Source organism: Protopterus annectens, chromosome 6.part1, assembly GCF_019279795.1.
Source record: "Protopterus annectens isolate FY-2018-M chromosome 6.part1, PAN1.0, whole genome shotgun sequence".
Taxonomy (NCBI): domain Eukaryota; kingdom Metazoa; phylum Chordata; order Ceratodontiformes; family Protopteridae; genus Protopterus; species Protopterus annectens.
This window is the reverse complement of record NC_056738.1, coordinates 351,486,476-351,499,625: the sequence shown is the minus strand read 5'-3', so window position 1 is coordinate 351,499,625 and position 13,150 is coordinate 351,486,476. Positions and strand designations below refer to the sequence as shown.

Here is a 13,150-nt window from a genome sequence, read left to right as displayed (position 1 = left end):
TTGCAAAAAGGATGGACATGGCTGTGGTGAATACGTATTTTAAGAAGAGGGAGGAGCATAGGGTGACGTACAAGAGTGGAGGAAGATGCACACAGGTGAATTATATCCTATGTAGGAGGGCCAGTCTGAAGGAGATTGGAGACTGTAAAGTGGTGGCAGGGGAAAGTGTAGTTAAGCAGCATAGAATGGTGGTCTGTAGGATGATGTTGGTGATCAAGAAGAGGAGGAGGAGAGGAGGAGTGTGAAAGCAGTGCCAAGGATTAAATGGTGGAAGTTAAAAAAGGGTGATTGTGAAGTGGAGTTTAGGGAAGAGTTAAGACAGGCACTAGGAGGCAGTGGAGAGTTACTGAATAGCTGGGTAACTACAGCAGAACTAGTAAGGGAGACTGCTAGAAAGGTGCTTGGTGTGACATCTGGACAGAGGAAGGAGGACAAGGAGACCTGGTGGTGGAATGAGGAAGTACAGGAGAGTATACAGAGGAAGAGGCTGGCGAAAAAAAGTGGGATTGTCAAAGAGATGAAGAAAGTAGACATGAGTATAAGGAGATGAGGCGCATGGCAAAGAGAGAGGTGGCGAAAGCTAAGGATAAGGCGTATGGAGAGTTGTATGAGAGACTGGACACTAAAGAAAGAGAAAAGGACCTGGCTAGACAGAGGGACAGAGCTGGGAAAGATGTGCAGCAAGTAAGGGTGATAAAGGATAGTGAGGGAAAGGTACTCACAAGAGAGGAGAGTGTGTTGAGTAGATGGATAGAGTATTTTGAGAGGCTGATGAATGAAGAGAATGAGAGAGGGAGAAGGTTGGATGATGTGGGGATAGTGAATCAGGAAGTGAAACAGATTAGCAAGGAGGAAGTAAGGATAGCTATGAAGAGGATGAAGAATGGAAAGGCTGTTGGCCCAGATGACATACCAATGGAAGCATGGAGGTGCTTAGGAGAAATGGCAGTGGAATTTTTAACTAGATTAATGAAATTTTGGAAAGTCAGAGGATACCTGAGGAGTGGAGAAAAAGTGTTTTGGAACCCATCTAAGAATAAGGGTGATGTGCAGAGCTGCAGTAACTGCAGAGGGATAAAATTGATCAGTCACAGCTTGAAGTTATGGGAAAGAGTAGTAGAAGCTAGATTAAGAAGGGAGGTGATGATTAGTGATCAGTAGTATGGTTTCATGCCAGGAAAGAGCACTACAGATGCAATTTTGCTCTGACAGTGTTATTGGAGAAATACAGAGAAGGTCAGAAGGAGTTGCATTGTACCTTTGTAGACTTGGAGAAAGCATATGACAGGGTGCCTAGAGAACAGTTGTGGTATTGTATGGTATGAGGAAGTCGGGAGTGGCAGAGAAGTATGTAAGAGTGGTACAGGATATATACGAGGGTAGTGCGACAGTGGTGAGGACTGCAGTGGGAGTGACAGATCCGTTTAAGGTGGAGGTGGGATTACATCAAGGATCAGCTCTGAGTCCTTTCTTATTTGCAGTTGTGATGGACAGATTGACAGATGAGATCAGACAGGAGGCCCCGTGGACTATGATGTTTGTAGATGACATTGTGATCTGTAGTGAGAGTAGGAATCAGGTTGAGGAGACTCTGGAGAGGTGGAGATATGCTCTAGAGAGCACAGGAATGAAGAGAGAATATGTGTGTGTAAATGAGAGGGAGGGTAGAGGAATGGTGAAGATGCAGGGAGTAGAGTTGGTAAAGGTGGATGGAATGGGTGGAGAAGAGTGTCAGGAGTGATTTGTGACAGACGGGTACCAGTAAGAGTGAAAGGGAAGGTCTACAAGAGGGTAGTGAGACCAGCTATGTTATATGGGTTGGAAACAGTGGCATTGACAAAAGGGCAGGAGTCAGAGCTGGATGTGGCAGAGTTAAAGATGTTAAGATTTGCACTAGGTGTGACTAGGATGGATAGGATTAGGAATCAGTATATTAGAGGGTCAGCTCATGTTGGACAGTTTGGAGACTAAGCAAGAGAGACGAGATTGCGTTGGTTTGGACATGTGCTGAGGAGGGATGATGGGTATATTGGGAAAAAGATGCTAAGGATGAAGCTGCCAGGTAAGAGGAAAAGAGGAAGGCCTAAGATAATGTTTATGGACGTGGTGAGAGAGGACATGCAGGCGGTTGGTGTGACAGAGCAAGATGCAGAAGATAGGAAGAAATGGAAAGATGATCCGCTGTGGTGACCCCTAATGGAAAAAGCCGAAAGATGAGGAAGATATCCAGGGCAAATATAATTGCGTTAGAAGTGGGATTGTTTATGCTGCAATTTGCCAGCAATGTAGCAGTTTTTACATCAGCAAATCTGAGTGAAGGGTTAAAGAAAGAATATATGAATATTACTACGAAATTAGGAAGAAAAAGGCTACAAATGCTCTTTTTAGGCATACCCAGGAAATCCCTTCACATCAGTTTTTGTTCACTATAATTGAAAAAATTGATAGGCATCCCAGAGGTTGTCCTTGGAAACTATGTATGGAAGAGAATTATGGTGGCAATTGTTCTTCAGTGCTTCAACTCCTCCATGACTCAATGATATTAAGTGCTTATTGAAAAGGAAGACTTATGAAAGATGGTATGAATATATTTTGTACTAGGTTTTATGTAAATGCATTTTATTATTATTGTCGAAATACTGTCTCCAAGTTAATTTTCCCCTGTGGTGAGGGGCATGTCATGTGATCTTAGGAGAGCATTTTAGCGTGAATTTTAAATGTCTGTTATCCGAAGAAGTCTGTATATTTTACCAGATGAAAGTGGTTACTTTCTTTGGCAAAATTTGTAACATTTTAAGGTCCGATTTCTTTTTGTAATTAATTATCATGTTTGTAGCTTCCAGCGTTGTGGGCCAGTTTGTTTTCTTAATGCATAGTTGGAATTTGTTTGTAGCTGTTCTATTTAAAGACGATCCAAAAAGATAAGGACAAAATATGCATTCGAATTTGGGCAAACAAAAAAGCAAGGTTGACGTATAGAAGTATACTATGAACATACTGTTAAGTTAGCCAAGACAGAAGAAAAACAGCCACTAGCATTGCTGGTGACAGAAGTGGGGAAAAAGGAATCAAGCTTAATGAGAAAAGGAAGATGACAGGAAAATCACACACACACACATGCATCACAAATTAGAGTGTAGTAGCTCAATACATATTCAAGGAATACTGCCAAACTGATACCAGAGAGGTTTCAATGTCATCATAATGCAATATACAAATACGCACCATTTCAGGGTATAAGGCACCACATGAATGGAGAACACTCAAAATAAACAAGGAAATACTATTGTATTTAAATACTTCTAACAATTAGTTTAATTTTATTTATTTATTCATATTTGCTTATTGGGGTAGTGCACTCATCAATACTGATCAATTTTAGGCTCCGCTCCGTGAATTACAAAACATTTCACAAACAAAAAAGGCAGAAATGTAAGCACTACCAGAGTAGTGCAGATTAGTTACATAAACTGTACATGTACATTCTAACAAATAGAATATAATGTTCAATATAAACATTAGTTTCTTAAGTGGAACAACTTTAAGCAATTCAGGTCACATGCCTGGTGTTAAAGCAGGAGCATTTGGCTTGGATGAAGATGTGTTTTGAAATGCTTTCTGAATTTGGAGTGTTGATTTCTCTTCGGTCAATGGGAAGAACTTGCCAAAGAGTAGGTGCCTGAGAGTAGAAAGCATGTGCAGAGCTGTGGAGTTTGGTTCTAGGAGCAATGAGTCTCAGTGCAGCTTGACTTGGATTGTATGTGGAAGTTTTTTTTCATGAAATTTAGCTGCAAGGGGAATAAATATCTGGAACTGAAACAGTCTGCAGAGTTGTGATACTGACAATAGATTAGATCTTTGCCATTTGGCTTCTTTAAAGGTGATACAGTGATGCTCAGGGAAGGTGCATTTCCAGTGGATTGGCAGATGCTTTTGCAGACTGTGTGGAGTGTTGGGGATGTTTTTCTTGGAGACGTATGTGAAAATGAGTAGTCCATATTCTAGCTGTGAGGGGAGAACTCCTTTGCTAATGGCTGCTTTGCCAGGTTGAACTATAAAAGGGGAGATTTATGGCTTAGAAGAGGAAGGGAACTCATTTTTGTTCACTCTCTGTGTGGAAATGGAGGTACAGAGATTGATCAAGCCATAATTCCAGGTATCTGTAGTTGGAGACTGTTTTTTGGTATAGTTGTTTTAAAGTAAAGGATAGTAAGAGTCAGGTGGTTTGGTGAATTTAGAGCTCCAGCATGCATAATTTTGGTTTGTAAGGATTGAGAAATATTCTTTTTTGAGCCATCGATAGAGTTCATGCAAAGCTTGACTAGAACTGGGGTTGAATGTTGGTTAAGAGTGACCTTACTGGTAAATGACCAGGACATCTGTATACAGGGAGAAAGGGAGATGTCAGTCGGTCATAAGGACGTTTGTTAATATATACAGAGAATAGGAGGGGGGCAAGAAAGGACCCTTGTGGTACATCTTTGGTAATAGGTGCAGCTTCTCTTTGGAAGGATCCCAACTCTGCAGTGTCCAACAGTGTGAACGTTTTTAAACCAGAGAGAGCTAGCTATGCAGATATAAAATTTAAATTAGTTTGTTTAGGAGAAGATAATGGTCAGTGATGCCAAATGCCTTTTGTCAGGTCTATAAATAGTGTACCTGTAAGGAGGCCTCTACCAGTGTTTTGCAAGAAGTCATTGGTTAGGGATCAAAGTGACATTATAGTACTTCATCTACACAAGAATCCATGTTGTTTGGAAAAAGGAGGTAGTACATGCTGTATACAGCAAGAGAGTTGGCAGTAGATAATGTTTTCTAGAAATCTGCCCCAAGTTGGCAGAACTAATATTTAATGGAAGTGTGAATTATCTTTTGGATTAGTTTGCTTTGGGATGGGTTTAATTAGAGCTGTTTTACAAATAAGTGTTATGTTCTGTGCGAGACAAATTATATATAATATTACATGAAAAGGCGCTTCGCTTTCCAACCCAGAAAACAATAGTAAAATGAAACAAAAACACTGCTTCAAGCACAATACGAACAAACTGTGTTAATAAGCCCAAAATAGGCAATCCAGTACATAAAAAACACACTTTATTAAAACAATAAACGGTTGAGCGCTTTCATCCACATAAAAGTGGACTTCATCAGCATAAGTAGTATTTACAATGAGTTTAAATATTCTGTTTAAATTAAATATTAAATATTATTACATGTTAAAAATGCTAAAAGTTTATTATCAATTTTATATTGGTTTTAATATTGTACAGTTTAAGTATTTATGTAAGGATATGTGTGCAAAAAATTCATTATTGTACACAGTATATTGTATGAGATATCACTTTAAAAGTTTTCACATTTTTATTGGTTAAAACCCAGTGGCGCCAAAACAAAATGATATTTAAACTCACTGTAGTAAATACTACTTATTCTGATAAAGTCCACTTTATGTGGATGAAAGCGCTCAATCATTTATTGTTTTAATAAAGTGTGTTTTTTTATGTACTGGATTGCCTATTTGGGACTTATTAAAACAGAGTTTGTTCATATTGTGCTTGAAGCAGTGTTTTTGTTTCATTTTATAAATTATATATACATATGGGTGACAGGAAGGCATAGGTGGTAATTTTTGCAGTGACATATGAACCTGGGTTTTAAGATGTCAGATCCAGCAGGGATGTCAGTGGGAATTTTTCTGAGTAGATTAGAGACTGCTTTGGGAAGTATGCATCTGAAGTGGAAAGAGGGAGGTGAATCATTTCCTCGCTGAGCACCATTTCTGATGGAGTCACCTACCAAGACGATGCCAGACGAAATTAAATTAATATGGCTCTGTTATCACGATGACAGATCAAACATACTTCAAATATTACTTAGGATTCAGCAAGGAATTTAGCATAGTGATACAAAACAGGCTGACAAACAAATCATAAGGCATTTAGTGGATTCCCTAACTACAGTACTGGACATTTGACTAATTAACATTTCTAATGATTTTAAGCTACGTTGCATGTTGTAGTTCATTCGGGTTCAGATACTACAATGCTACAAGACAGACCTACACCACAGAAATCACTTGTGTGAAGATAGTCTCAAATGAAATGTCAATAAATAAATAAATAAATAAATAAATAAATAAATAAATAAATGCAGCAATGTGACATTTTGCAAAAGTGATGTTGTTTCCTGTAGTACAAGATAGTAATGCCCTCCAGATCGATTCAATCATCAAAGGTCTTCGCATGTTCACATACAACTCCTTATCCTGTGACCAATATGTTGAAAAATGGGTAAAGAAATCCTGTCTGGTCCAATTAGTATACACAGGCATCTTAATTAGATTTAACAGACCTAAAATCATTAACATTCCCTTATACTCATCGACAAATTACAGAATGCAGAACTTTAGATCACTCATCTGGTGCCCCCCCCTGGAGAGCCACAAACTGGTGGCCCACCTTTCAAAGAAAAAAACACTCTCCAAGTTGAAGAGCAAAACACCTACATGTGTAACATGCTGCTTGTTAAAAACCAACATGCATCTTTCCGTAGTTTCTACCACGCATTCACCTCACAATAAAAAGCTTCAGTGGAGCCATAAATGAGCATTCATTGACAAAGTTGTGATAGCTTTACACACCAGTACCACTACAACAATTTTGTACCATCTGTATCTGCTGATTAAGCAAACTGCCAGCTTGTGCCCAGGTCTGCTACCCCATTTGTACTCTGATAGAATAAAACATGCCTTTTGGTGAACAACTATCCACACGCATTACACAACCAGAAATACCCCAGAGGTTACTGCTGATGAAAAAAATGCTGGTCTGCAGACAAATACAATGTGGACACTCCATCCATGTACTCACTCCATCCATATACTCTATCGCTTATAGACTCCTACATAGCGATGTATATCTAGCTTTTCATGCCAAGAATTACTCTACCCTCCTCCAAGAATGGTTCTACAAACACCTACACAACGAGTGCGTTTGTCTGAATTACATGGACTTCATGAGGAAGAGCGCCACTCTTTAAATACAAGTAACAAGTTACATGTCAAGTTAGCAAAGAAGCTGGTTTATTAGTGTGTCCTCTTTCCAATTTAAGGAGTCCTTTACAGTTTTTTAAAAAACTGTAAAGCACATATTATTAGTGTGCATAACACATGAAGCCTCTAAAAGCCTTAATAATTAAACAAGTTTAGCTGACAGAATATAACGGAGAGTACACGTACTTGAACAGCAATTCCTACACAGTTTAATTTCTCTAACTTTATAAAATCATGAATGGATAAACCTTTCAGTCTTTCTTATTAGTTCATATCTTTTAAATCAATTATATTTTTTGTTACAAACTTATGGTGTTCTTTCCGATTGCTTGATATGCTTAGAAAGGTACATCCCAAATACTGGATCTAATCAGTGCTGAGTTGCAAAGTGGTGAGAATTTCTTTTCATCTGGAAGAAATACCTTTTGCTATGAGCTGTGCAAGATAAAATGATTTCTTAAACACTGTTGCAACATGATGGTTAAATGTGATGGAGTGGCCCATACAACTACCAAGGTTTCTTTTGACATTTTCATTTTGAAAGTGGTATGTTATCTATGAATAAGCTGGAGCTAAGGGATGCCAACCAAATGCTACAATTTTTTGCATTGAGTTTGAGCTCATTTTTAATATACCAGGCATTGATAAATGCAAGCTCCTATTGGAGTGACTATATGTCAGAGAGGGACTTGACAATTGCTGCCAGCTTACAATCATCTGTGAACTTTCCTAACCAGAGATCCTTGTTTAATAAGTGAAGATCTGAAAAATACATACCAAATAGCACAGGTCCTAGCACAGATCCCCGAGGAACTCCACTAGTCTCCTTCATACTCTCAAAGGATGCAGCCTCTACTCTTAACTGTGTGTCCTGTCCCTATACCTGTTGGCTATCCACCAAACCACAAACAGGTCAGCTCAGAGCTTCTTCAGCTTATTATATGAGAGTATGGTATGGTATTGAATGCTTCACAAGGTCAAGGTATATTGTGTTGATAGCTTGCCCGCAGTCTACAGCCTGAGTAACCATTTATTTCCAGTTTGATTACCGGGGAAGTCCACTGGGCCAGAACGTATCCATTTTCAGTGGAGGCCTGGGGAGAAAAGCTCCAAAAGCAAAGCAAATGCAATCTAAGTTACATAGTGTAAAAGATAGTAATAAAATATATACATTTGGAATAACATTACATTGAATACAGTTAGTAAAAAAGCAAATACACGCAGTATACTTCAAAAAACATCATTCAGGAAGGTAGATACAATAGATTTAGTAGTTTCCTTCAAGTAGCAGGTTTGACTGTATGAGAAGAAGGTCTAAGGTTACATGCTATTTACAATATTTACATATGAGGAGTAGAGAGAGAGAAAGTACATAAACTGAGAGTAGAATATAGTTTGATGAAGCAGTGATTGAGAGAGAAAAGAGAAGAAAAGAAGATAGTATTAGGGTAGAGTAAAGAGAAAGGATGTAGAGGGTTCAAGGGGAATTTATTTAGATTTATGTAGGATGTAAGCAGGTGCACTTATGTTTAGAGGATAAGTAAGAGAAAAGTTGGATTTTGAAGGCTTCAGTGTTAGATGTTGTTCTAAGAGAAGAAGGGAGAGAGTTCCATTTCCTGCCAAGAGAGTAGGAGAGAAGGAGTTGGCCAGCAGGGCGATTGGGTTTGTGGATGGTGATTAAATTTTGGTGTTCAGATCTTAGAGATCTGTTTGGGGTGTATGGCTGAAGGATGTTTGCTAGGGCTGGGCATTTTTCAGGGTAGAATATTAATTTGTGAGCAGTGGTTAACACTAGGCAAATGTTGGTAGACCCAATCCTACACCTATTCATCCTAAGCCTAGCTATGTCCTACCAGAGTGGTAGAATATTAATTTGTGAGCAGTGGTTAACACTAGGCAAATGTTGGCAGACCCAATCCTACACCTATTCATCCTAAGCCTAGCTATGTCCTACCAGAGTGGTGCAGAGATGTTGTGATGCCACTACACAAAGCTGGCCCAACTTCAGAAGATTCACAGGATCTACCCTTGACAAACCTCTGGAAGGTTGAATCTGATGAGATTTTTGATATAGTTTATTAGATCAGTTATGATACTTTCCATAGCTTTGCACACATGACTTATTAGGCTGATAGCCCTAAAACCACTGGGCTCCTTGGCAGGGCCAGCTTTGTGTAGTGGCATCACAACATCTCTGCACAACTCTGGTAGGACATAGCTAGGCTTAGGATGAATAGGTGTAGGATTGGGTCTGCCAACATTTGCCTAGTGTTATTAGGCAACTGATTTGTTGTCAGGCCTCATAGAGGAGATATTCTTCATTTTGGAGAGTACCTTTAGTACATGTTCTTTCAAGATGGTCCATCAGGGAGAGGTGGGCTTGGAATAGATGTCACTGCAATGGAGCAGGTACTAAAATCTGTCAATATGTTGGCAATATTTGCTGGATTGGAATAGATAGCACTATTATGAATAAGCTTGCAGCAGTGTTGCATGTTTTTTTATTTTTCTGAAATAACTAAAAATGATTTGCATTTCTTTTTGGCTTCTAACACTAGTCTGAGTTCATGGGATGCCATTGCTTTTCCTCATCTCTTTTTTATTTTCTTATCTAACTGTTTAATATTCTCCTTAATTCGGGAGTGTTTTGTTCTGCTATACAGGTTGAGGAGTTTATTATATTAGATCATTAGTACTTGAGGACCATTCTGTGGGCTTCATTTTAAACATCTCCATTCACTTGACTATAGATGGGACTGTCAATTTAATACTTTTGCTCAAGTGCGAATAAAACTTATTTGCATACTTTGCAGTATCAACATTATATAATACTGTTATATTTGAATTTAGAGACTTCATCACAGAACTGCAGGAGATTTGTACATTTAATATCCTTGAATTCTGTGATATTTTGTTTTCTAATGGTTTGAGGTTTTGATGGACAAAGTTACTAGATTGTGGTCTGACGTGACCATCACGGTTGATATGTTGGGGATGGTATATACAGATGCTAAGTTTGTTATGACTAGGTCAAATACATTCTGTTCTCTAAAGGATTTGTTAAGAATCTGGTGCAGGGAGTTGTTTACAAAATCAACAATTTTGTGTGCACATCATACACTGCTGGTGTAGGTCCGCCAAATTAATCACGGAGTAGTTAAAATCATTCGGCTAACAAAATTCCTGGTTTTAGTAGTTCATCAAGAATACTTAGGAATGTTATGTGATTTTTAGGGAGACAGAGGAGTTCCTGTAGCACTCCGTGAACTGATAATTGATCTTTAGTGTGAGTTGCATCTCTATAAGCTCTGCTTGAGGCCTCTGCATATTCGTATAAACAACAAACTTCTGGGTTTTTTCCAGTTGTGTAATGTGTAAATCAAGGATAGGGTTTATACTTTGACTCCACTTCATGAAATCCTAAAGGTTTAAGCAAATGAACTGTTTGGCTCAAAGCCCCACCATAAGACTGATAGGGCTCATTATCGCTTTCCCACTCGGTATACTTCTACTGTCCAAGATTAGCAACCGAGTAGCACTAATCATTGCCAAGAAAACACCTTTATGGTAAAACAAGTCACCAGACATGGCATTCTTTTTAACCAGTGAATTATTTTGTTACATCTGTGAATTAGAACGACTACCTTGCATTTTGGCAGCCACTGACAGAGAGCAAGATCTCCATCTGTGACAATACTGACCTGTGTTTAAAAATGGACTGGGGTTGCTGATCTGGGTTAGGTGGGAGAAAGGCATGGAAATCTAGTCTTACTTCTTTGCCAAAAAAAAAGTTCTGCTGATGGCTCGGATAAATGTTCACAGTGTCATTATGAGTCAGTTATGACTCAATTTGTCATTACATACATATACATCCTGAATTCTACCTTTTTGTTGTCTTCAGAACTTGTATGCTGTACGAGAATTATTTTGTGGTATTTATCAGAATCTATGGCACTTACATCTGTCCTTGCGCCATGGTGCGGTTCTGCATCTTCCCGAGAATTCCGAATTTCCTGAAGTGAAAGTGAAGAGTTGACGTGAGATGATGAACTGTTCTGTATAATAAATGAATATATAAATAAATAAAACTCTCATGTCAACCATTGTCACATCTTGCAAAAGGTGTATGATGTTTTCTTATTTGAATGGGATTATGTTTTGAAGATGTTTACCAGTGAAAATGACAACAAATTTTGTTTTCAGATCACATCCAGTTGCAAGTGTCATAAATGTAATGTAGACCAATCATGGAGACACAAGCAATAATATGAAAATGTAACTAAAGTAGTCAAAGCATGCATTATAAAAGGAGACACAACACAAAGTATGGAGTCTAATCAGTAAAATAATTTATACAACAGGTTATTTTAGTGATCTATGCAACTGTTTTTTTCAGGTTATGTGAATACCAGATAATCACACTTCAGCATAACAATAACGCTGACCTGCCATCCTTTTTTTGCAACAAGTACTGCTATTCCATGGTTTCAGATGCTGCAATGCTATAGTGACTGCAGTACAAAGACTGCAGCACTCAACAGAAGTCTGGAAAAGCTTAAAAGTATTTTTTTTCTTACACTGGTCCTAAAGTGCAACTTTGGAGAGTCTTACTTAAATGACTTTTGAACAGAGGGGCTGACTGTATGTCCCCCCCACACCAAAAAAAAAAAACACACATACAGGGACTGGGGGAGTGAAAGTTTCTTCGAACAATATAAAAGCTTCTAAGAAGTCAATTTCAGTTGAAATAGTTTTGTATGAAGAGTGTATGCCCTGTTTATTGTTAATGAGGCTGATAACTAAGGAGTCAAAAAAATGCTCCACAAAAGATCACATTTTGTAGAATTATGTAGCTTAACTGCATAAAATATTTGTGTATATGAAGGCAAAGACAGCTCTACTGATATAATTCTCAACTACAGACTTTTTCTAATAAAAGTAAAATCCACATGAGAAAGAATTCTAACACATCAAGGGCAGTTTTATCCAATTCTTCATGAGGAAAGAAGTCACTGCTTCTAAACCAAAGTGCTCAAAAGTACTATACAGAGCAGAAATATGCAATAAAAATTTACTGGCAATCCAGATAATTGCTGAGGATGTTAAATGCAAGGGCTACATGGATCAACATTTTTAGGAAACACCAGCAGGTTTTCCAGAAGCAGATGACCGAGTAGTCTAGAACTCTGAGGTCATATAGGACAACCATCTCCAACTCCATATTTCTTAAGTTTTGCCCACAGCAAGGAGGTGGAGAAAAGGATGAATAAAATTAGTGGCTCTTCTAATGATTAGCTAGAAAGCATATTACAGAAAAAAAGGAAATGTACAGCCCCATTGGATCTTCAAGACCAGTTTGCAATGCAGGACACACAGTGAGCAGCAGGCAAGGGTAAATAATTCATAACAAATACTCTGGGAAAAAATTGTTACACATTACAATCCATGGAGTCCTGATAATTTAAAGTTTTAACCCATTCCAAATGTTTTAATTAGAACCCATTTCAACCAAATCTTTGATTTAAGAGTATCATAACTCAAAACAGTGTAGAATTCACTGTAAAACTATAACTCAAAACTTTAAAATAGTTTCAAATCTACTACTGGTTACCACACTCTGATGGTGAGTCAGCTTGAGTTCTGTTTAGCTCTTACTTTTTCTTCTTCTAGGTAATGTATGGTAGTTTTTTTGATTTATATTTGCTAACAGTTCTGATGTTTACTTTGTTAAAAATTGAGTAATGGGCTACCTCAGATTGCAAGCTATTGTCCAAAATCTGGCTTTACAAAAAAAAGTCTTGCATATGACCCTGAAAAAAAAATCATAAGTACCTTGCAGGCTGGGAAGGAAATTCATATGTTCTTTAGTGAAGTAAGATTCTGTACTCACCATACAACATATAAAATACATAGCAATTGCTGGACATTCACATAAAATAAATTTCTTGTCTAATATGCAACAGCTGAGATAGGCATAAAAAAAAAAATGGAAATCTGGTAATAATGGGGCACTGCATTACAACTGGCTTGTTTGGGTGATTTTGATGACGACGCCTATTAGTTCATTCTGTACAACCAAAAAACAAGCAAATATGTGAC

The 13,150-nt window shown here is 38.0% G+C and overlaps 1 protein-coding gene across 1 annotated transcript in view; it reads right to left on the bottom strand.

Moving 5' to 3' along the window:
* CDC42BPG (CDC42 binding protein kinase gamma) overlaps positions 1 to 13,150 on the bottom strand; it is a 1,192,486-nt gene that overhangs the window by 249,526 nt on the left and 929,810 nt on the right. Inside the window, exon 23 of the mRNA XM_044075379.1 lies at positions 11,011 to 11,106. Within this exon, the coding sequence (XP_043931314.1) occupies positions 11,011 to 11,106 (96 nt within the window). The remainder of the gene's footprint in view (positions 1 to 11,010; positions 11,107 to 13,150) is intronic.